At 37.3% G+C, this 25,582-nt stretch overlaps 1 protein-coding gene across 11 annotated transcripts in view; it reads left to right on the plus strand.

Moving 5' to 3' along the window:
- Nucleotides 1-25,582, plus strand: part of ESF1 (ESF1 nucleolar pre-rRNA processing protein homolog) — an 82,398-nt gene that overhangs the window by 17,753 nt on the left and 39,063 nt on the right. For all 11 annotated transcript variants that reach the window (XM_063633976.1, XM_055265544.2, XM_063633980.1 and 8 more), the window contains exons 8-9: nucleotides 320-467; nucleotides 6,079-6,240. In XM_063633976.1, the coding sequence (XP_063490046.1) occupies nucleotides 320-467; nucleotides 6,079-6,240 (310 nt within the window). The remainder of the gene's footprint in view (nucleotides 1-319; nucleotides 468-6,078; nucleotides 6,241-25,582) is intronic.

Genomic DNA, 25,582 nt, shown 5'->3' on the forward strand with positions numbered 1-25,582 from the left:
TGATGTTAACTCTTTTACCAGTACATTTTCTTAGTTTTTTTTCGCCATGATTAATTTATACACTGGTTAATTTTTACTGTCAGTAATGGAGTATCCTGTAGATAGCAGAGAATTGGGAGGAGGTACAAGTTAATAGAAATGGTTCCATTTTCACAAATAGGATACTATTTATTAATCATATCATTCATGTATTTGTTTTAATGTGTCTTAACTTTTTAACTTACTGTTAAACATCCAGGTTAATAGTATATATTCTTTAACAAGTTTGAGTTGACATTTCCATTTTCGTGTGTTATTTTTTCTTATTTGTTGGTGAAAGGTGGAAATCACTTGGGATGAGACTGATCATGAAAGAATTACAATGCTCAACAGGAAGTTTAAAAAGGAAGAGCTTTTGGACATGGATTTTCAAGCCTACTTAGCTTCCTCTAGTGAAGATGAAGAGGAGACAGAAGAGGAGCTACAAGGTATTGTTAATCTTTCAGTGACCATTAATGGACATAGGTCTTTGGCAGTAGCTTTACAGGGAAAGCCAAATTCTGTCTGCAAATATGCTCACATGCACAGTATTATATATACCTGTAGATAGTGATTGATTTTTCTGAAAAAAATTTTCTTTGCCTGAATTTCTTTAACTATAAACACTTTGTTTAAAACCCTGACCTAACCAAATATGGCCTTCTAGACTTGTCCTAATGCACATGGTTGCACAGTTTCTTAGTAAACCAGTAAAACAATCTTTTAGGCAACCCCCTCATTTGCCTTTTTTAAAATAAGAGCATCATTTAGATTGATTAAATATTTTTGCATTCCATTTTTTCAACTAGTTAAAAAGTAGACTCTCTGTTTCTATAATTATTCCTTTGACTGCTTTCAGAGTTTTCCCTTTCTCTTTGTCTTTCTGCATTTTACTATGATAAGTATAAGAGTAGATTTCTTTTTGTTTGTGGAGCTTGAGGTTTGTTGTTGGGTTCCATTTATTTGTGGAGTGCTATCTTTCATCAGTTTTGGAATATTCTTAGCCATTATGTTTTCAGATGTTGTTTATTTATCCTTTTAGGACATCAACTAAATACATGTTAGATCTCTTCATTATATCTTGCCTATCTTTACTCTTAAATTTTTAATCTGTTGTCTCTGTACTGTGTTCTGGATATTTTCTTCTGACCTATTTTCCAGATCACTAACTGTCTTTTCAGCAGTGTTAAATATGCTGATAGACCTCTCCATTCGGTTCTTAATCTTGGTTATTATATTTTTTACTTATGGAGGTTGTATTTGGCTATTTCTCAAGTCAGAAATACCACTTTTTATATTTTTTACTCATAGTCTCTGTTTTAATATTTCATGTATTTTCAGGTTGGTGTCTTATTTTACAAGGTATTTTTCTCTTGTTTATTTGTGTGCCTAGTTAATTTTGTGTGTTACTTTGATATTTGAAGTTAGGGTATCTTTGATCAGAGAAAACTTTAATTTACTTTGGTTGGTTTAGAACCACATTTCTCCAAATGTTAAGGCTTAGGTTCCCTGGCTTCTGCAGATGATTAAAGTCTGCATGAGGGCTGGTTTACTTCAGATTGACCATTTCCCTGGGAGTATATCCCTCTGGGTGGCTGCTTAATGTCAGGGTACTAATTGAAATTCCCTCTTTTGTTTGGCATTTAACTTTTGTCTTCTTGGTCCTGAAAGGCTGCTAAAACCACAGTTGACTTTCATAGCTCTTTGTTCTCTGGATCAGGAAACAGGAAATGATCTCAGAGCAAAACAGGTCTTTACCCTGGAGTCATCTGTCTAATATTCCCTTGTTTTTGACATAGTAAGTCTTCTCTAACTTGACAGTTCTTTGAAACTTTTCTTTCTTTTCTTAACCTCTTTGAAGCTTTATAAAATAATACTTAATCCAACTTAATTCCAACTTAATGTCTTCAGTGAAAGGGTTAGTCTGAAGTACCTAGCTTGCTGTTAAGAAGTTCTCAAATTATCTTTATCTTTATTCAAGTTGTTTTTGTTTTTTGAGGTGGAGTACTGCTCTGTCACCCAGGCTGGAGTGTAGTGGTACAATCTGGGCTCACTGTAACGTCTTCCTCCTGGGTTCAAGCGATTCTCATGGCTCAGCCTCCCAAGTAGCTGGGACTGCAGGTGCCCACCCCCATGCCCAGGTAATTTTTGTGTTTTTAGTAGAGATGGGGTTTCACCATGTTGGCCAGGCTGGTCTCGAACTCCTGACCTCAAGTGATCCACCTGCCTCAGCTTCCCAAAGTGCTGGGATTACAGGCGTGAGCCTCTGTGCCTGGCCTTTTTTTTGTTTTTTTTTTTAAATGTTTGAAATGATTAATGGTGTACAGTTGACTCTTGAACAACACGGGTTTGAACTGTGTGGGTTCACTTATACATGGGTTTTCTTCTGCGTTTGCCACCCCTGAAACTATAAGGCCAACCCCTCTTCCTGCTCCTCCTCAGCCTACCCAGTGTGATGATGACAGTGAGGATGAAGACCTTTACAATGATCCACTTCCACATAATGCGTAGGAAATACATTTATCTTCCTTACGATTTTCTTAGTAACGTTTTATTTTCTCTAGTTTATTATGAGAATACAGTGTATAATACATATAACATACAAAATATTTGTTAACTGACTGTATTATTTGTAAGGCTTCCACTGCACAGTAGACTATTAGTTAAGTTTTGGGAGAATCAAGATACATGTGGATTTTCGACTGTGCCTGGGGTTGGTGCCTCTAACCTCCATGTTGTTCAAGAATCAACTGTACTTTTAAATGTATATGCTCTTTGCTTAAAATAGCTCACTTTGTAGAAATAAAGCCCCAAAACCCTTTTTCCCTGTATTTGATCTGTCTCTGTTTGGAAACTGGTTGCCGGGTTGTAATTTCATGTCAACTTTTGGTTGACTATCTGCCTAATACCTTCACATCTTCATTCTTCTTATCTAATAGAAGAATTGCCAAACATGAAAAATTATGAGTAAGAAATTTAATGCTGACAGAAAGTGAAGAACCCATAATTGTTAAACATAGATAAAAGTATTTTAAATTAGCAAGAATGAATATTCTTTAATTTGTGGCTTAACATTTTTCATAGCTTTTTTCTTTTTGTATATGTATTATTTTTATAGCCTAAATGTCAAATTAATTAAATCCTAAAATGCTTCTTTAGTGTGACCATAGTGCCATTAAACCTTGAGTTTCCAAGATCCCATGATTGGCCTATGATTGTTTCTTTTAGACTCCTGAAGACGCTGCTTCATTTTTCTAAGCTTTTCATAAAATACTACTCTTTAACAGTATGGAAAATCATGTTTAATCATTCTGGTTTCTTTGTTCAGACATCTCATATTAATACAACCACATAATTGCTTAAGTATTTAATACTCTTTGAAAATGTGTATTTGCAATGGGAGTTAAGTTGGGCGCAAAGGGCCTCACAGTTTTTTAAAGGCCTTAGTGGCTGATGCTTGTTAATTTTTTTGGCATTCCAAATAACAGGATGACCATTTTATTTTTTATTGTTCACAGAACAGCTGAGTCCTCTTTTCAATTTTCCTCTATCTATGTCTTTTCCCCTCACAGATGTGGAGAAAGACATAATGATTTATCAGTATTTCTTTTTTATTTGTATGCCTTTATGGGCATTTAGAACTTTTCTGAAAATTCTGGATAGTGTTTCTTCACTATCAGCTGTAAGATAAAGGAAAAAAGATAACTTTTTATCTACACTTGTGAAGATTGGATACAAGTTGTTCAAATAGATTTCTGTTTTGGGAGAACCAAACTAAATTTTAAAATGACATTTTTGACATTAGGGCAGCTAATATTGTAAATAAATAAGCATTAATTTGTTAATACATTCTTGTTAAGAGCTTGGGCTCTGCTAGTTTCAAATCCTAACTTCACCGTACATAGGTTAGGTTTACTAAACCCCCTATATCTTTCTTCCATAGCTGTGAAATGAGGATCTAATAATACTAGGCTTATGGTTGGAAAGACTGAAATGATGTACCTTGTATCTTATATTTTTATTTCTTAAAACTTTAATAAATAGGCCAGGCACGGCAGCTCACGCCTGTAATCCCAGCACTTTGGGAGGCCGAGGCAGGTGGATCATGAGGTCAGGAGATCGAGACCATCCTGGCTAACATGGTGAAACCCCGTCTCTACTAAAAATACAAAAAAATTACCCGGGTGTGGTGGCAGGCGCCTGTAGTCCCAGCTACTCGGGAGGCTGAGGCAGGAGAATGGCATGAACCTGGGAGGCAGAGCTCGCAGTGAGCCGAGATAGCGCCACTGCACTCCATCCTGGGCAACAGAGCGAGACTCTCTCAAAAAAAAAAAAAAAAAGATAATAAATAATGATTTTTTGTTTGAGATACACCAAGTTTTTTTAAAGCGTATATTTTTCTTCTGCATTTTAATTGATTACAAATTTACTATAATCTGTAATTTAGTACCTCTCATAGATACATCAGCATATTTGAATGCCTTAAAGCTACTGAATATGTCTGGTTATTGTTTATAAGAGAGCATAGCAGGGTGGCTTACTGTTAGAATTATTATTTTTTCACTCCTTATATAGTATTAAGGCTTTCACAAACTAGTGTCCTTGAATTGGGAAAAAACAGAGCTACATGACTTATCCCACATTTTAGAGCTTCAGATTGTAAAATTTCAGTACTGGAAAAAATCAGTTTAAACTAAGCCATCAGAGACTTACCACTAAAATTTCAACCTGGAAGGAGCTTGCTTCTAATTATGTTTTCAGAAGTAAGCTTTTAATAGAAAGAAATACTTTGCCATTTGTTAATGTGTTCCTGATGTTTTATCCATTGAATTACGGGATACATGACAGAATTCCATCCAACATTATTATTGTGGCACAAAGCACAAACAGAAAAAAAATGAATTTCAGCTGTTTGAATGAAAATAAAAGTGTGATAGGATGGAAAGAATGTCCTGGACCATTTTTTATTTATTTTAAGAAAAAAATATATACATATAGCAATATTTACTTAACCAGTTTTTTTCCATATCACCTTTTTAAGATATAAGGACATTGATTATATTAACTTGCTGAAAAAAGAAAAAATAAATGAATTTTAAAAATTAAAAAAGATACAAGAACAAAATGAATTTTAAAAATTAAAAAAGATGCAAGGACAATCTGTTAACACGGTTGTTTCCCAGCTAAATGCTTAATAATGTCAGACATTTTTGGTGAGCAGTTAGCCATAGGTTATAGAGGAGAGGGACTTCATTATCCTGCTAGTAGAGTTTCCTTTACTTGAGACAGCCAATTCAATTAGTCTGTGTGTTTTGCATTAAAACCCAGGTTTCTGCTTTGTTTCTGATTTGGAGACTTGCAGTGGAAATGTAGAACAAACTTTTTGGTGTATTAGTTTTCTTGGGTATTTGTTGCCTGTGAATTTTATACTGTTTCTCTGTATTTTAATTATTTTTGTAGAACTAGGAAATGCAGATGTGAGTGTTTTTCCACACAGTGAAGTTAATTGAAGTAACTCCTAATTCATTTTTATTCTTAATATATTAATGAGATCATTGGAGTAAGCATGCTTGCTCAAAAATGGAAAGGTTTCAGTATTCTTAGGTGTGGATTATAAACAACTGCCTTTATCTCTTCTCTTCAATCTGAATAGCTGCAAACCGAATTCATCCCAACAATATTCAGCCTACATTTATTCAGCATAACATTTTAAAGCCACTGTGCTGGATAGTGGAGGACATAAAGAGGGATAAAATGCCATCTTCATTATCTTGCAGCTTATAGGAAAGAGAAGCCCAAAGATGTTATGTGACTGCAGAATTATTATCCGGTATAAATTTTAATAAAAAGGGGCATTCCCAAGCATACTGCTATGACAGTGCAAATTTATATTGCAACTGATTTTTATCCTACATGAGACCCTAAGTCTTTCATTTAATATTCAGAAATTTAAGTCCGATTTTGATATCCTGTGGTCCTTTAAAAGAGAGTGACCATAAGATCTGAACACAGTTAGAAATGGATCGTCTCTGTGTATTAAGGGAATTTTTTTTTCATTAGGTGATGATGGAGTCAATGTAGAAGAAGATGGGAAAACAAAGAAAAGTCAGAAGGACGATGAAGAACAAATTGCTAAATACAGGCAGCTCTTGCAGGTTATTCAAGAAAAGGAAAAGAAAGGCAAAGAAAATGATATGGAAATGGAAATTAAATGGGTTCCAGGTAAGAATTAGATACTAAATGTTTTCTCTTTTTCGAATTTCAGTATGTTGAGTACATTTTAAATATGAAGGAACCGGAAATGTCTTGGTGAGGACCTTAACATCGTATTTGCATACACCATTTAACTAACTTAATGACTAGCATTTTAGGCTCTTACCAGCTTATTCTTAATTGGTTTCTTTGATTTACTAACTATAAATTATTCCTGTCCATTTATCAGAGTAGCCTTTCCTAGGTTTGAGCCTGTATTCTCAAGATATAGAAACTTGAATCCAGGCACCATGTGTTCTAAAGTTATTACACTTCTTTTGAATACATTTAATTCTTAAGTGACCTTTTCTTCCATAACCCCCACTAGTCCTTAATTCATGAGGTTTCACTAACACAAAATATGTATTACATAGTCTTCCATCTTCAATCTTGCTGCGAATAGTCAAAGAAATATAGCATAGTAGAGTAAAATAATACTAGTACAAAACTAATTAAAACCATGTCAATGCTAAACAAAGATAAAAGCTGGGATAAATGGGATCATTCTGTAGTAAACAGCAGTTGCCCCTTTTTCATGGTTTCACTTTCTGCAGTTTGTTACCCAGTATAGTACAATAAGATACTTTGAAAGAGAAAGAGGAAGAGAGATTATATTCATTTAACTTTTATTACAATATTACAATTGTTCTATTTTATTGTTGGTGTTGTTAATCTCTTACTGTGCCTAATTTATAAGTTAAACTTTATCATAGCTATAGATGTATAGGAAAAAACATACTATCTATAGGGTTCAGTACTATCCACAATTTCAGACATTCACTGTGGGTCCTGGAATGTATCCTCCTCAGATAATGGGGGACTACTGTACACATTTTTTTCAACAGTGTTGGGCGAATCAGCATGGACTTCTGCAGCCAATACTGTTTTTATAGATCACTGCTGTTTATATTATATATGTGTATAACTTTTAAAACCAGATGTATTTTTGGATAAGGGTTCAGTTCTTCAGCCTATATTAGTCTCTAGGAGAAAGAGTACTAACCAGTTGTAGGAATACCATTGCTTAAAACTTAAAAGTGTTCTGTTACCAATTCCATTTTTATAAGTAGCGTGCTTTTGTATTGGGAATAAAACATTTGTTTGCATGGGTTTTTATTTGGGAGAAAATTAGGGTATTTTGATTTTTGAGGATTGACTGGCTATTGTAGTAAATTTGCTAGGATGGACACTGACTATTGTAGTAAATTTGCTAGGATGGTCTGCTGCATATTCCTGCAGGAATGAACTGCTGTGTTGCAACCCATTTGTTTTAAATGTTTGGCTTTTGCAGAAAGTGGTGGTAAGAACGAATGAAGTTTACTGGTGTATCATATGACAGGTGGTTGGGAGAACTCAATTGATTTGGCCTGGAGAGGAAAAGTCTAAAAAGTGATTTTAACAGCTATTTTTAAATACTTGCAGAATATGTAAATGAAGACTTAATCCTTTTATTACCTCACAGGTTAGCACTACTGCCAGTGGATAAAAGTTGAAGGAAGGTAGATTTTAATGTAATAATATAAAGAGGAATTCTCTATATTATTAGAATTGTCTCACAAAAGAACTGAAGGCTGCTTTAAGGGGTTGAGCTCTCTGTGTCAGTAAATCTCCACAATAAGGCTACATAATCATGCTACTCAGAGATGTCTGTTAAGAAATATTTTGCTTGAGTCCCTTGACTTTATGATTCTAAGAAATGTTGAATTCTGTCTTTTAAGTTGAATATATTGTAGTTTAATTCTAATCTTAGAATGAGCTTATTGCATATATTTTAATATGAACATTTTTAAATTGAGGTGTTCAGTTGTCTGAGAAAGCAGATCTAAAATAAACTGGATTGAGGTGTTTTATAGCAAATATTTCAGAAATATATAATGCCAGTTATAAGGTACAGATACATGATACAGGTTCCCACACTAAGTGGACCACATCTAGATTGTGTCTTTACTAACATAATTATGAAACCAGGCACAGGGGCTCACGCCTGTAATCCAGCACTTTTGGAGGCCAAGGTGGGTGGATTACTTGAGCCTCAGATGTTCGAGACCAGCCCGAGTAGCATGGTAAAACTGTTCCATCTCTACAAAAAAATACAAAAATTAGCTGGGCGTGGTGGCGCACGCCTGTAGTCCCAGCTACTGGGGAGGCTGAGGTAGTAGGATCACCTGAGCTCAAGGAGGTTGAGGCTGCAGTTAGCTGTGATCATGCCACTGCACTCCAGCCTAGGCTACAGAATGACACCCTGTCTCAAACAAACAAACAAACAAAACATAGTAATGTAGGGCAAATACCTAAAAGTGGTATTTACACCTGTTATCTGTAACTGGAAGTTTTAAGCATTGCTTATGTTTCCTGGGATAAACCCCACCTTGGTCATGGTACCTTATCTTTTTATATATTCCCAGCTTAATTTAGTAATATTTTATTAAAAATATTTGTACTTGTGGCAAAGAGGAATATGATCTGTAGTTTTCATTCCTCGTATTGGTTTTTGGTATTAGGGTAATGTTGACCTTATGAAGTGAAAATGTAAAATGAAAGATTATCATCTGTAATTCCACTATCCTAATTCAACCACTGGTTAAGAAGATTACAGTTTAATTTACCATTTTTCTGTTGTTGAATATTCAATCAAGATTTCTAGTCTTTCACTACAGTGGACTTATAACATTGAAAAAAATAATAGGGCAGATCTCAAACCCACAAATAACAAGCTTTTCTTAAATCTCTTTATTTTTATCAGCAGCCAAGTTACTGGCTTGCCTTTTTAGGGCCTTTAATTTTAAAAACTTTTAAAACAGAGGTATGTTGTTCATCTCTCCCAGCCTAGAAATGTTTCTAAGCATGTCAGGACTAGTAGAGAACAACCAGGCCACAATGAGAAGCTGATGCTAGCATTCAGGCTTAACTCACTGGTTAGTTACGTGACTTCCTTGCTCACACAGCAACTTTACATGTGCTGTAGATCAACCTGTGGTTCTCTCACAAGCTGTTAAAACTACCAGTGTCAAAACCTCAAATGTTAAATCCCAGATGCCAAGTATCTGGGATGTTATAAATAACCTATAGCTTTTTCCATATTTTGAATTATTTTCATAGGATAGTTTCCCAGAAATAGAATTACTAAGAAAGGGCATGAATACTTTTTGTGTCTTGAAGTTATTGCCAAATTGCTTTCTGAAAGTGTTGTACCAGCTTATAATACCTTCAACAATCAGTAAGAGTGTCAGTTTCACAGAATTATCGTCAACATTGGGTATTTTTTTTTACTTTTAATGGAATAGGGGAAAATTGACATTTTAATGTATAATGAGTTTCAAAGGTCTTAAACTGTAATATTTTGAAGGCCCCTAATGGGGTATTGTTATCTGTGAATCCTTATGTATATGCACGCATGCACATGCAAGTGTAAAGGGTTTTTCTGTGTGCTATACATATAAGATCATTGAGCAATCTTTCTGTACATAAGTTTATTCATATGGAAATTGGAACTAATAATACCACTTTCTTATTTAGAGATACTTACAAATGTTATAAACTACAAAGTACTTTCATGACGTGTGTGTTTCAGTGAATTTATGTCTTAAGAAATGTGTGTTTTCAGTAACAGTTACCCTGAACCTCAGGACTTTTTTGATGTTATGCTTCAGTAAACCACAGAGGGTCAGTATGAGATTATACCATATCATTCATTGGTTCTGTGGCTTGAATCTCTAAAATATTAACCTCTTCAGGAAAACAAGTACTCTTAATCACTAACATTTGTTATGGTTTGGTTTGATTTTTCAAAAGAAATTCTAGTTTAGACTATTTAAACTTTCTACGTTTTTACATTGCGTTATACAGTTTAGTAACATGAGGAGTTTAATTTCTTAAGGGTATTAAGGGAACTGATAACAGGTTCGTGGGTATAACAACTGGAATGAGCTACTCTTTCTATCAGTATTTTAGTTCCTATGGAAATGTAATAATACAATTTTATTAATTAGTATTATAAATAAGTAAAAATGTTGAATTATAAAATTTTTAAAGAAAGTTATACTTAATTATTTTGATGTATGTAAAGTTGTATTTCCTATCTCAATGCATTGCTAAAGGTATCCTGCCAACTTACTAAGGAGTAGATAAGGTGATGCATATAATTAGCCACTTGGGCCTTCATCAAGAGATGTACCTCGTTGAGGAATTTGTAATGCACGTATAAATGAAGTGTAATCAGTTTTATCTCTTTATATAACTTCCCCTGTATTAATAGTCCAGTTAATCTACATAATATTTTTTGTAGATAATGCGAGCTGAATATAAACAATATATATGAAATTCCATCCAGAAATAAATAATGGCATGTTTCTTTGTTTATAATCTTAAAATTTTGATTATGATAAAAGTCCTGTTTTTCTTAGCTATCTCTGGCTTAATAGATACTAGTGAAATGGATAGCTGGTCTTTTTTCTACTCAGCATTCTACAGAACCCCAGCTTCTCTTCCTTACTCCATCAAATACTTACTGAATACCTACTCTGTGCCAGGAATTATTCTATACACTGTGTGAACAAAACATAAAAATCCCTGAACTCACAGATCTTATAATCTGGTGAAGGAGAGACCAAACAGGCGACAGATATATAAGAAACATATTTGACCAGGAACTAAAGAAAGTAGAGGTCAGGGAGTGAGCCTGGCCCAGGAAGACTGTGTGAGCAGAGAAAGTAGCATAGGAGTGTCCTTGAAGCTATACTTTGTCTCTTGTGTTTGAGGAATCCAAGGAGAACAGTGTGACTACAGTGGGGGAGAGAAGTAACTCAGATCAGAGAGGTAGTTTGGGACCAGACATGAAGACCTCGTAGGCCATTATAAAGACGTGAATTTCTGTGACTGAGATGAGAAACCACTGGAGAGTTTTGAGCTCAGGAGCAGTCAAATCTGACTTTTATATTTAACAGGATCACTCTTGCTGCTGTAGGTAAGTAGATTAAAGTGGGGGGCAAGGACCGAATTGGGGAGATCAATCAAATGGCTGTTGGAGTAATTTTCAGATAGTGAAGCTTGTGGATGGAACATGTTTGCAAGGGAGCATCAGGAATTCTTTTTTTTCATACATTAAGTTCAAGATGCCCATTGATACCTAAATAGACATGCCAAGGAATCAGTTGGTTATACAGTTAAGAGTACAAGGCTGGTGGAGATATAAATTAGAGAATCTTCACTGTATAAATCTCTGAAAGTGAATAAAGAACAACAAGGTAGTGAATATAGGTAAAAAAAGAAAGGTTCAAAAGCTGATCCTTGGAGCACTCTAACATCTAGAGGTAGAGGACATGAGCCTGGACCATTCCGAGCAGCTGGAGAGGCTATCAGAGAAGCAGGAGGAAATTCAGAATTGCGGAGCATTCATCCTGCCAATAAAGAAGGCATTTCAGTGAGAATATGGGTCAATAAAATGCAGGCTGAGAATGACCATTGGATTTAGCAGTGTGAAGCTCACTGGTGATATTGAATGGTTTTTGTGGGATGATGGGGGATGAAAGTAGTATGGTTTGAAGGAAGAATGGGAAGAGAGGAATTAGAGACAGTAAGTACAGGCAATTCTTTTTCTAAAATATTTGATAGAAAGTTGCAGGCACTATGACACTTAAAAAAAAAAGCACTTCAAAATGTAACTTCCAAAAACTAAGACATGCTTCCATTATAAGCACGATGCTACTTTCACACCAAGGGAATTGTTAGTCTCAGACTACTAGAGAGATTAACTTATGCCTAGTGGTCCATTATTGGAATGCTAAGCATGTGGAAGTTACTTATATCCTACTGCTCAAAGTTTGATTGCAAAAATTCAAAAAATTGCAACCTCAGGCATAAATGGGTTAAAATGAAAAGATTGGAGCTGGTGGTGGAAGAGTAGGATGCTTGGAAAGTAAGATTGTGGTGGGATTGCAACTTTGGGTAATCACATAACCTGTTTACAATCCTGGCAGTGAATTTCTGAGATGGGGTAGAGTGTAGAACCATAGGAGAGGAGGTCAGTGAACTGTGAGGCCAAAGGTATGTTCAGAGGATCATCTGTGTGGATACTGAAGTCACCAAGAATTATGACAGGAGTATTGGAAAGAGTGGCAGTGAGCTAAAATTAGAAGAGCAACTGCAGTCATTAGATATCTACATCAGGTTCTGGAAGAATTTGCTTACAAAAAAGATATCTACAATAAGGAAGAGTGTAGTCTATCTAGTATAGCCTGAAAATATGATATTCAGAGTGGAGGCACTGGGGAGGAGGGCCAGCCAGTGGATGGGAATTGGCAGTGAGTCGCAGGGACAGTAGGAGAGAAAAATTCACCTGCTAAAAGAGATAGAGGGGAAGCAGTGTCCTCAGAAGAGAGCTAAGTTTTAGCGAAACTCGATAAATGGGTAAGGGGGCTTTTGTTAATGACTAATGACTGACTGAAACGGACTAGTGAGTAGAACGGCTTTAGTCATTGAGGATGTTGAGCATTGTTTTGGGAGAAGGAATGATTTGGAAATTGTAAACTTCATGTGGTGGCAGATTTAAATATGAATAAAGGGATTTTGAGATTAGTTTTGATCGTCTTAAAGCTTAAATAGTGGTAGGGATGTGAATGTCATTGGGGTATCTTGTCAGGAGCACACAGAGTTCTAGAATACTTACTCTTGGGAAGGAGGCATGGAAACCAGAAAACTAGAGGTGCCTCTTACTGTCTCACGCTGGTAAGGACTTCTCTTACTGTCTCATACAGCAAGAGGAGTCTCTTTTTGACTTCTATTCCTTGGGCATGGAGTAGGGATGTAGCTCTTTGTTCTGCTTTTTCCTCCTCTACTCTTCACAGTTGTAGTTTCATTTTTATTCTGGTACCTGTTCTTTATCCTTCGTCCTCCCCTGCCACATTTTATCTCCATTTCTCTGTTCAGTTGTTCCACTGAGTAGCTTAAACAGAGACATCAGTGACATGCATATGTGGCCATTGTATTATTCATTCTTTTTATTTAGAGGTAAAAATGTTTTTGAATTAGTTGGGCATTCATTTTGTTAGGCAGCCCAATTTCAAGCATTTTAATTTTTAGATGTCTCAAAACCTGTTCACTTTTTAGTTTTGGCTCCATTTTCATTTATTGCCAATGTACTCATTATTTGAAATATATTCACAAAAATTTTTTTGGTCAGAACTTTTAAAATAACCAGATGTTTAAAATTTTGAATCGAGTATAGAAGAAGGCATTAAATGGAAAACCTGAACTTAAAAATAAGCTAAAAGAATTTGTAGTTTGCCTCAGATTTTGGTGGTGGGGAGGAAACCAGGTCACAGTGCACTCTTGTAACTTGTATGAAGTCACACAGCTGGTAAGTGGCTAGAATTTTAAAACCTAAGCGTGAGCTCCTTCCTTGAATCATCCAGTTAACAGGTTGACTATGAGGAGTTTGTAAGGTAATAAGCTATAACTTCATACTGTGCAAAAAAGATTGGAGTCATGTTTGAAATGTGTAATAAAAATGAGAAGCACTTAGAGTTATCTAAAAATGATGCTAATACATTTCCTCCATATGATTGCTGGTAATTTTCTCAGTGCTTCTTGAATTATTCGATAGACTGTTTTCTCTCTTAATAATAATGATCTATTGTTATTTTTTATTTAATTTATTATTTTATTTTATTTTATTTACTTATTTTGAGACCTTCTTCTGTTACCCGGGCTGGAGTGCAGTGGCGCTATCTTGGCTCACTGCAACCTCCGCCTCCTGGGTTCAAGTGGTTCTCCTGCCTCAGCCTCCTGAGTAGCTGGGACTACAGGCGTGGGCCACTACGCCCAGCTAATTTTTGTATTTTTTGTAGAGATGGGGTTTCACCATGTTGGTTGGCCGGGATGGTCTTGATCTCTTGACCTAGTGATCTACCCACCTCAGCCTCCCAAAGTTCTGGGATTACAGGGGTGGTGAGCCACCGCGCCCAGCCAGTTTAATTTTTAAAAAGAGACTTTCCAAAAAGCTTTTTAAAAAGATTTAACACAAAAAGCAAGGATATTTTTATACTAGTAGTTTCAGAAAGTGCTAAAATTGCAATGCCTTATGAAGTTTCAGGTTAATTGACCTGGTTCCCCCCCACATCCCCCCACAGGATTCCATTTAGAATATGTAAATCAGCAAGATCCTCTGGTTGCAAAGATCTAGGATGATTCTGTTAATACAGTCCTTCCCGCTGTTTGCATGTGTAGCCACTGTTTCTAGACCATACTGTTAATACCTTTTTTTTCTTTTTATAACTATGCCTTAAACTTGCAATCTGCCCCAAGTGAGCTCAAGAAAAGAAAACTTGTCACATGTATTGTTTTCCCATAGCCCACAGCTATGCTGATTTGTTTGAAGTTGTGAATTCTTTGGTCTGGAAAGCAAAACTTTCGCTATTCTATTTGTGGTTATCCTTCATTATTCTATCTGTATTCTAACAGCCTGGCTAGTAAGCTGTCACTTTTTGTTGCACATGTTCCGTGTGTTATTTTGACAGAACTCAGTCATACTACTTGCTTTCAACAGTTTCATTATTGCAAAATTGGAAAGTTGGGCCCTGATGTTATGCTGTAGGTTCTTCATAAAGTTTTGCTAAATGGATAACATAATAACCTTTTATTACATTTTCTCGCAGATACATTTTTTAGTATAGCATCTTCGTGTCTCTTCTCGTGTTATTTATTTATTTATTTATTTATTTATTTATCTTTTTAAGAGACAAGGTCTTGTTCTGTTGCCCAGGCTGAAATGCAGTGGTTCAGTCATGACTCATTCATGGGCTCAAGCGATCCTCTTGCCTCAGCCTCCCAGGCATCTAGGGCCACAGGTGTGTGCCACCATGTCTACCTAGTTCATTTTTTATTTTTTGTAGAGCCAGGCTCTTACTACATTGCTCAGGCTGGCTTCAAAATCCTGGCCTCAAGCTGTCCTCCCTCCTTGGCCTCCCAAAGCACTGGAATTACAGGCATGAGCCACCATGCCCTGCTTTTTGAAAGGATTGTATTAATTTGTTGTGCCAACTGGAGAACTTTTTATTGTTTAACTTTTGAAAGCTCAGAAATACTGATTAAATTATACACAAAATAAAATCTAATCCCTACCATAGGTTCAGATTTTGGAGCCAAGTAAAGGATAGAGTGTAAGTACTTTACTTTTTTGTTTGTTTGTTTCTTTCTTTGGAGAGGGAGTCTTGCTCTTTCGCCCAGGCTGGAGTGCAGTGGGGCTATCTTGGCTCACTGCAACCTCTGCCTCCCGCGTTCAAGCAATTCTCCTGCCTCAGCCTCCCAAGTAGCTGGGACTACAGGCACACGCCACCACACCCAACTAATTTTTATATTTTTTGTAGAGATGGGGTTTCACCATGTTAGCCAGGCTGGTCTTGAACTCCTGACCTCAGGTGATCCACCCACCTCGGCCTTCCAAAGTGCTGGGATTACAGGCGTGAGAGCCACTGGGCCCAGCCTGGATAGGGCATAAGTACTTCTCTGTAGATCTTTGGTTTGATACAAAATTTAATCTCACTCTGGGACCATATTGCCATTTTCTGTCCTCTGAAAGATTTGCAGCCTTTGTCAGTGTCTTTTCAGTTAGACTGTTGTAGACAGTTGCTCGCTGTATGCACTATGCAATGGTAATTTTCAGAATTGAGGTCTGTGGTGAAGCCAGTAAAACCTCCTATGGCTTGAACTGGTGGCTGGGCAAACTGAATCTGCTGGTTTTGTGTGGGAGTGAGAGGGTACTTTGCTCGCTCAATTTAATCTTTACTGAGGGTGCGTGGTGGGATAGCTGTCATCAAATGACCTATCAAAAGATATACCTGGCCGGGCATGGTGGCTCATGCCTGTAATCCCAGCACTTTGGGAGGACAAGGTGGGCAGATCACCTGAGGTCAGAAGTTAGAGACCAGACTGGCCAACATGGTGAAACCCCGTCTCTACTAAAAATAAAAAAAATTAGCCAGGCATGGTGGCTTGTGCCTGTAGTCCGAGCTACTTGGGAGGCTGAGGCAGGAGAATCTCTTGAACCCGGCAAGTGGAGGTTGCAGTGAGCCGAGATCATGCCACTATACTCCAGCCTGGGTGACAGAGCAAGACTCCATCTCAAAAAAATTTAAAAAAGATATATCCTTTCTCAATCTACCCATTCAGTGGTGTGGAAAACTTTTATCTGTAAAATTATTTAGCATGACCTTGAAAACCTGACCCTGTGTATGCCCAAAGATAGGTAACCACTGAGTTCCCACTGGTATTTGGAATGACGTGCTTTAGTAGTAAATTGAAGCATACACTTTGAAGGTATATGCTTTCCTAATAATTGGAAGTCTGTGTATGCCCAATGATAAGTAACCACTGAGTTCCCGTTGGTATTTGGAATGATGTGCTTTAGTAGTAAATTGAAGCATACACTTTGAAGGTACATGCTTTCCTAATAATTGGAAGTCTGGGCCAGGTGCAGTGGCCCACGCCTGTAATCCCAGCGCTTTGGGAGGCCAAGGTGGGTGGATCACAACATGGTGAAACCCTGTTGCTACAAAAATACAAAAAAAAAAAAAAAAATTATCCAGGCATGATGGCAGGTGCCTGTAATCCAAGCTACTCGGGGACTGAGGTGGGAGAATCGGTTGAACCCAGGAGGTGGAGGTTGCAGTGAGCTGAGATCATGCCGTTGCACTCCAACCTGGGCAACAGAGCAAGACACCATCTCAAAAAAAATAATAATAATTGGAAGTCTGTCTCTGTAGGACTTAACCAAACTTTTCCTAAGCGTTGTCAGCTTAGAGCGTCATAAAATATATTTTATTTTAGGATCCCATTGCTGTAAACAAGGGAATTTTAAAAATTTAATTCTTAGATGCATAATTTTGATCCAGAAGAATTATATTTTAAAATATCCTATGAGGGGCTGGGCACGGTGGCTCACGCCTGTAATCCCAGCACTTTGGGAGGCCGAGGTGGGTGGATCACGAGGTCAGGAGATCGAGACCATCCTGGCTAACACGGTGAAACCCTATCTCTACTAAAAATACAAAAAAAATTAGCCGGGCCTAGTGGCGGGCGCCTGTAGTCCCAGCTACTCAGGAGGCTGAGGCAGGAGAATGGCGTGAACCTCGGAGCAGAGGTTGCAGTGAGCCAAGATCGCGCCACTGCACTCCAGCCTGGGGAACAGAGCAAGACTCCATCTCAAAAAAAATATATATATATATATATATAGATCTATATCTATATATCCTTTGAGGGAGGAAGGGGAAGTTTGCACTTATTGGATGCCAGTGCTGTATCAGGAACTATTCTAGATGCTTCACACACAATACTACATTAAGTTCTTCAAGGTGGTTAGTACCCCATTTGCAGAAGAGAAAAACTGAGGCATAGACTTGCTTAAGATCACAAAACTAGGAGACAGAAGAACTGTCACAGATTTTTAGTAGATTCTGTCATCAGAGAACTGACAAGAATAGAAATAGAGCTTTATAAGACAAGCTATGGAAAATGCAGTCATACCCTGTATAACGACATTTCAGTCAACAGTGGACTGCATACACAACAGTGGTCCCATAAGAGTTATAGTGCAGCTGAAAAGTTCTTATCAACTAGCGCTGTCATAATGTTTTTGCACAACACATTGCCTTTTCTATGTTTACATACACAAATACTACTATTGTGTTACAGTTGCCTACAGCATTCAGTATAGTAACATGCTGTACAGGTTTGTAGCCTAGGAGCAATAGGTCATACCATATAACCTAGGTGTGTAATAAGCTATAACATCTAGGTTTGTGTAAGTATACTCTATTATGATGTTCACACAATGATAAAAAGGTCTTAACATTAGCCTAGGTGTGTGGTAAGCTATACACCATCTAGGTTTATGTAAGTATACTCTGTTTTAATGTTTGCACAACAATAAAAATGCCTAACATATTTCTCAGAAAGTGTTCCATCATTAGCTGACATGTGACTATTGAAGTCCTAAGTGTTAATATTATTTTGATTCTCTATTACCCTCATTCTATATTTTCTTTCTCTTTTTTTTTTTTTTTTTCCGAGACCGAGTGTCGCTCTGTCGGCAGGCTGCAGTGCAGTGGTGCCATCTCGGCTCACTGCAACCTCCACCTCCCGGATTCAAGCAATTCTCCTGCCTCTGGCTCTGCCTCTGCCTCACGAGTAGCTGGGACTACAGGCGCGCACCACCACGCCCAGCTAATTTTTGTATTTTTAGTAGAGATGGGGTTTCACCATGTTGGCCAGGGTGGTCTCTTTCTCTTGACCTTGTGATCCGCCTGCCTCAGCCCCTCAAAATGCTGGGATTACAGGCATAAGCCACCATGCCCAGCCCTCTTTTTTTTTTTTTTTAATATACAACTCATTTTTCTCTGGTATACTCTTTCAAATAATGTGTAAAGGACTCTGCCAATGAAGTGGCCAGTTAATTACAAATACAAAAGTGGAAAGAGTAAACCTTAAAGGATTACTCCGTTTCAAGGATTCCCAACCAGCGTACCACCAGTGGATGACAAATTAGCCACAGTCTTGATCCCTTTCATCCTTAGGCCCACCAGAGCCCCTAGGCTGTTTTCTTCTCTGGTTGCTTCCTCCGTTTTCTCTATCATGCTGTACAAACATTGTCATTGTGTCTACCGTGTAGGAAAATGGTTGGGAAGGTATTGCTTTCTTAGTAGTTATTTGGAAAGTCTTTTTAAAAGTAGAGGAATTATGGTTAACTTATATAAACTCACCCTAATAAATATGGAAGAAAATATTTAGATTGCAAGAAGAAAAATCAAGTTTGAATTTAGTTGTGACTAACTGTTATAAATGTTTTTAAATATTGGAATGCTAGGGAAGTTGAAGTGTTTATCATTTCTTTTTTTTTTTTATAACAAACAAGTGTTTGAAATTGACTTAGAAATGCTGTTTAGGTTGTACCCCAGCCTCAGTATATCCTTCTATATTCATAGCTTCTGTGGACAGGAAACTCTTCCAGGGAAGAAAACGATTAGGTACCCTTGAATGTCAAGCCACCAGTTTACAGGTGGATTTTTCAAATACAGTCTATAGGGCCTGCTTATAATGAAATTTGGGATAGCATTAACAGTTTGTTGTGATTACAGAAAGAGCATAGAGGCCTCAAAGTCAGAAAATTTAGGTTTAAGTTATCATTTTGTTGGGGATTAACTGACAAAGAGGCAGGTGAAAGCTGTTTAGCACACAGTTGTCAAAGGGTAGACATTCTTTTACTGTCTTTTAAAAAATGTTTATACTTCATTGTGGGGAAAAAGTCATAGATTAAAGAAATACTATATATGTATATATTTATATATTAAAGTGTGTATTTACAGTTTAAAGAAAAATAAAATGGGCTGGGCGTGGTGGCTCACAACTGTAATCCCAACACTTTGGGAGGCCAAGACAGGCAGATCTCTTGAGGCCAAGAGTTCAAGACCAGCCTGGCCAATATGGTGAAACCCCATCTCTAATAAAATTACAGAAGTTAGCCAGGCATGGTGGCATACACCTATAATCCCAGCTACTCAGGTGGCTGAGGCATGAGAATCTCTTGAGCCCAGGAGGTGGAGGTTGCAGTGATCTGAGATCACATGCTACTACATTCCAGTCTGGGTGACAGAGCGAGACTCTGTGTCAAATAATAAAAATAAAATGAACACATATAGCCACAGACATTACCAGTGTCTGCAGTCCTCTGTGTGACTTCCCAGTTATGTATTAATCATTCTTTTTCTTTTCTATATAGTTTTACCACAGATACATCTATTCCTAATAGTCTATTTTGTAGTTTTGTTAGTTTTGAACTTTATAAAAGCATCCTCTGTGTATTCTTGTCATTTGCCTTTTTAAAAAGTAAACATTCTGGGCCAGGCATGGTGGCTCATGCCTGTAATCCCAGCACTTTGGGAGACTGAGGTGGGCAGATCTCCTGAGGTCAGGAGTTTGAGACCATCCTGGCCAACATGGTGAAACTCCGTCTTTACTAAAAAAATACAAGTTAGCTGGATGTGGTGGCAGGTGCCTATAATCCCAGCTACTTGGAAGGCTGAGGCAGGAGAACTGCTTGAACCCGGGAAGGGAAGGTTGCAGTGAGCCAAAATCGCATCGTTACGCTCCAGCCTGGGCCACAGAGCGAGACTCCATCTCTAAAAGGTAAAAAATAAAATTAAACATTCTATTTTTGAGAGTTAGCCATATCCATATATGTGTATATGGTTCATTCATTTTCATGGCTACAGATAATTCCATTGTATAACTATATCACAATGTATCTGTTCTATTGCTCGTGATTATACTTTATTTCTGTTATGAAACAGTGCCTTTGTGAATATTCTTGGATGTATCACGAAGATATGCATGGAATTTCTTGGATATATGTAGAATTTCTTGGTTGTAACAGGCTCATAATTACCTCTACTAGGTCATGTGTTTTCCCAAATGCTTGTGCCATCTTATACTCTCACCAGTAGTATGAGTTCCCATAGCTCTTTATCGTTACCTTTAACTGATATTATCAGGCTTTTTCATTTTTGCCATTTGAGTACATAAGTAATGGTGTCTCATGGTTTTAGTATGTGTATTCCCAGATATTGAGAGTTCCTACTGTATACCAGACTCTGTTCTTGTCATAGAGTATTGAACAGAATAGACAAAGGTCCAGGCCTTCAATGGGCTCTGCATTCTATTGTGTGTGGCCTGGGGAGGGAGAGAAGTTAGTTAACAAATAGGCAAAATATATGCTATTTCAGGTGGTGATTAAAGCTTGTGGAAACAAAAGCCTAAAGCCTACATGGGGAATAGGAAGTTTATGGTTGGGAATGAGTAGCAATTTAAATTGGATAGTCAGGGAAGGCGTCACTGCTACAGTGACACTTCAACAAAGACCTAATAGAAATGACAGTAGTCACCATGTCTTATCCTAGGAAAGAGCATTTCAGGGAGAGGAAACAACAAATGCAAACACCCTGAGGGGGAAACATTACTGATATGTCCAAGAATAATAAGGAGGCCAGTGTGGCTGGAACACAGTTAGCCAGGGTATGGGAAGCAGAAGATGAGGCCAGAGAGGCAGCCAAATCACAAAGGGTTTTCTACATCTCTGGATGGACTTTAGCTTTCACCCTGTGTAAGATGGGAAATGGAGATGATGTGACCTGACTTCAGTTTTTAAAGAAATACTTAGGCATTTCCCTGGTTACTAATGAGGAGGAACAGTTTGTTTTTCCTCGTATGTAGAATGTCTATTCATGTATTCTTTGTCTTACTGATTCTGATTCCTAGGAGTTCTTCATATATTCTGGGCTAGTCTTTTATCAGTAATATGTTTTGCAGGTGTCTCTTCCTGGTTTGTGATTTTACTTTCTTTATAGTGTCTTTTGAAGAACAGAAGTGTGATATGGTCAAATTCATTAAACTTAACCTCTTTATTTTTAAGTATCTCTGATGTACATAATTGGAGTAATCATAATCTGTAGATTAAGACAGTCTCTCATCAGTGGTCCGGCATGGGCCTCTTTTTATCGACTGGTTTGCTTGTTATAATGAATAAGTGAACCCACCACCCACTACGAAAGCTAGAACCTTGCAATGACTTATATTTACCTGTTTGATCCTCCTCTGCCACTCTGTACTTGAGGAAACCATTATCCAGATTTCAGTATTTATTCATTTACTTTCCATTGTATATAGTTTTTAAAAAAATATTTAATTGACAAAGATTGAATATATTTAAGCTATACAGTGTGATGATTTAATATACATATTCATTGTGTAATGATTACTAGGTGATATTAACACATCCATCACCACCCATTCTGTATGCTAGATCCCAGAACTTATTCATCTTGTAACTGAACATTCCTATTTTTTGACCAACATCTCCCTATTTTCCCTGCCCTAAAGCCGTTGGCAACCACTGTTTTACTCTCTGCTTCTGAGTTTGACTTTTTTAGATTCCACATATAAGTGAACTCTACTAGGTATTTATCTTTCTGTGTCTGGCTTCACCAAACATAATATGTTCTCTAGGATCATCTGTGTTGTCACAAATGGCAGGATTTTCTTTTCTGTGGCTGAATAATATTCCGTTGTATATATGTACCACTATTTCTTTATTAATTCATCTGTTGATGGACACTTAGGTTGTTTCCCTATCTTGGTTATTGCGAATAATGCTGCAATGAACATAGGGGTTCAGATGTCTCTTCAAGATACTGATTTCATTTCCTTTGGATATATACCCAGAAGTGGGATTGCTGGATCTTATGGTAGTTCTGTTTTTAAGTTTTTGAGGAACCTCCATGCTGTTTTCCATAATAGCTGTACCAATTTATAATCCCACCAGCCGTGTACACACCCTCACCAGCATTTGTTATCTCGTCTTTTTTATAATACCCATCCTAGCAAGTGTGAGGTAATACCTCATCATTGTTTTGATTTGCATCTCTGATACTCGTGATGTTGAGCACCTTTTCATATACCTGTTGGCCATTTGTATGTCTTCTTTGGAACATTGTATATAGTTTTATATAACTTATAAATATTCTTAAGAGATAATGGGTACATAAAAAGGAATGAAGTGCTGATACATGCTACAACATAGATGAACCTTGAAAATACTATGCTAAGTGAAAGAAGGCGGTCAAAAAGACCACATATTTTATCCAAAGTATCCAGAACAGGGAAATCTGTAGAGACAGAAAGTAGGCTAGTGGTTGCCACAGGAGGGAGGGCGGGAACAGGGTTTCTTTTTGAAGAGATGAAAATGTTCTAAAATTGTGGTGATATTTGCACATATCTGTGATATTAAAGTTGTTAACTTTGTTAATGTGGGAGGAAGTGTGGATGTGTTTGGGATACTTTTAAATCATTTTGGGACTGATTTTTTTTTCACTTAACGTTATATTGCTAAGATTTATTTTGTGTAGCTGTAGGTCATCCACTTAACTTCTATACTATAGTTTATATATTCATACTCCTGTCACATTTTGTTGTTCTTAGGTGTTACTATGATGAATCATGCCATTAGGAACATTTCTATGCATTTCCGCTAGTACAGGTTTAAGTTTTTCTGGGCATTTGTGTTAGGAGTATAATTGCTGAGTCATAAGGTATATGAATGTTGAACTTTTTTTTTTTTTTCCTTTTTGAGACAGAGTCTCGCTCTGTTGCCCAGGCTGGAGTGCAATGGCGTGATCTCAGCACTGCAACGTCCATCTCCCAGGTTCAAGCAATTCTTCTGCCTCAGCCTCCCAAGTAGCTGGGATTACAGTCACTCACCACCACACCCGGCTAGTTTTTTTGTGTTTTTAGTAGAGACAGGGTTTCGCCATGGTGGCCAGACTGGTCTCGAACTCCCAAGTAGCTGGGATTACAGGCGTCCACCACCACACCCGGCTAATTTTTTGTATTTTTAGTAGAGACAGGGTTTCGCCACATTGGCCACACTGGTCTCGAACTCCTGACCTCAGGTAATCCACCTGCATTGGCCTCCCAAAGTGCTGGTATTATAGGCATGAGTCACCACGCCTGACCGTGAATGTTGAACTTTATAAGGGTGATGATATTACTTGACATTTCCACCAGCAGTACTTGATTTGCATTTCTCTTGTCACCAATGAGATTGAACATGTGTTTCCTTCTCCATGAAATACTAATAGATGTTTTTTGGCCATTTTTCTGTTGTACTGTTCATGCTTTTCCTGTTGGCTTTTAGCAGCTCTTTATTTACTTCTGATACTGATCCTTTGTCTTGTATAAGACAGCAAATATCTTCTAATTTGTAATTCCTCTCTTCTCCCACTTTCTTCTGTCATCTAATGAACAAGAATACTTGATTTTAATATTGTCAGATTTATCTTTTATAGTTAATATTTTGTTTTATCTAAGAAACTCTTTTTTGTCCAGCTGAGAAGAATGTTCCCTTTGATTTTTTACTAAAAGATGTAAGGTTTGGGACATTTAAGTCCTTGAGTTGTTTTTTTTAATATGAGGTAGGGACCTGATTTTATCTTGTGCCATATAGAAAATCTTTTTTATCTTGTTCCATTTGTTGAATAATCTGTCCTTTCCTCTAGTAATCTGACATGTCACCTCTCATGTACCAGAGTTTCAGAACTGTGGGTTTGTTGCTTGGCTCTGTGTTTTACTGGTTAGTTGGTCTGCCTATCCCTAGACCAGTACCACACTTCAGAAAACTGGATGAAGAACATTAACGACCACCACATCTAGCCCACCTGTAGGCCAGTTTGTATGGGGATTCTGTGAAGAAAATGAACTAAAATGCAAACCAACAGCAACAATTGAAAGGACTGTAGTATGCGGTATCCTTGGTGGAGAGCCAGGTTTCAGTTAGAACAAGATAAAGAAAATGTTCAGAGATGTAATGAGATTCTGCTGATGATGTACTGTGAATTCCACAGAATTTAGTGATAGAGAGTTGGCAGGGAATGGGGCAGAAGAATTGATGTATTGTCACCTTCTGGGGATGAGAACATGGGATATTAGGGGGACAAGATGATTAGGGGCTTTTTGCAGTGACCAAAATGAATAGGGAGAAAAGGCATAAATAGATTATTCCTGGTGGGATGATTCCTGGGGGCAGATTGTGATAGTGAGGCTGTGAATATTGAGGATTAGGGAGGGAAGGGTATTGGCTATTACCTTGGATGCACCAAGCCAGTCCCCCTCTTAGCCTCTTTCTGGGAAGGGGCAATTTTACTGTAAGCTCACAAGACTTCCTCTAGACTCCTGTGCAAGTCAGGAAGCCAGTGTGACTAAAGAACAAGTGTTTTAATCCCTCAGGGCCCACTTTTGAATCCTGTCAGGAGAGATGTGGTCTTGCTCTACAGTGTTGTCTTGGGTACCTGGCTTTTAACATATTTTAGGTGTTCTAGAGTTGCACTCTGATGTAGATCATTTTTTGCTTGTTAGCTTTAATCTTGCCTGGAATTAAATACCCAAAATCCTGAAGATTATCATCTTTTGTTAGTTCTGAAAACTTTTCCACCATTTTCTCTTAGAGTATTACATTTTCCCAATCTTCTCTGTTTTCTCCTTCTGGAAATCCTGTTTAATATGTGTAGTACATTCTAACTCTCAACCTGATAACTCATATTTTCCATCCCTTTGAATCTCTACAACATGCTGGGTAATTTCTTCACTTTTGTTTTTCAGTTCGTTAATTCTTTCTTTACCTCTGTCTAGTGTGCTGTTTTTTTTTCTAGTCTTATCCTTTTGTTAGTCTGATCTTTTAATTTCTTATTTTGTTTTTTTAAAGTGCTGATTTATA

The sequence above is a fragment of the Symphalangus syndactylus genome, chromosome 24 (assembly GCF_028878055.3).
Source record: "Symphalangus syndactylus isolate Jambi chromosome 24, NHGRI_mSymSyn1-v2.1_pri, whole genome shotgun sequence".
NCBI classification, from domain to species: Eukaryota; Metazoa; Chordata; class Mammalia; order Primates; family Hylobatidae; genus Symphalangus; species Symphalangus syndactylus.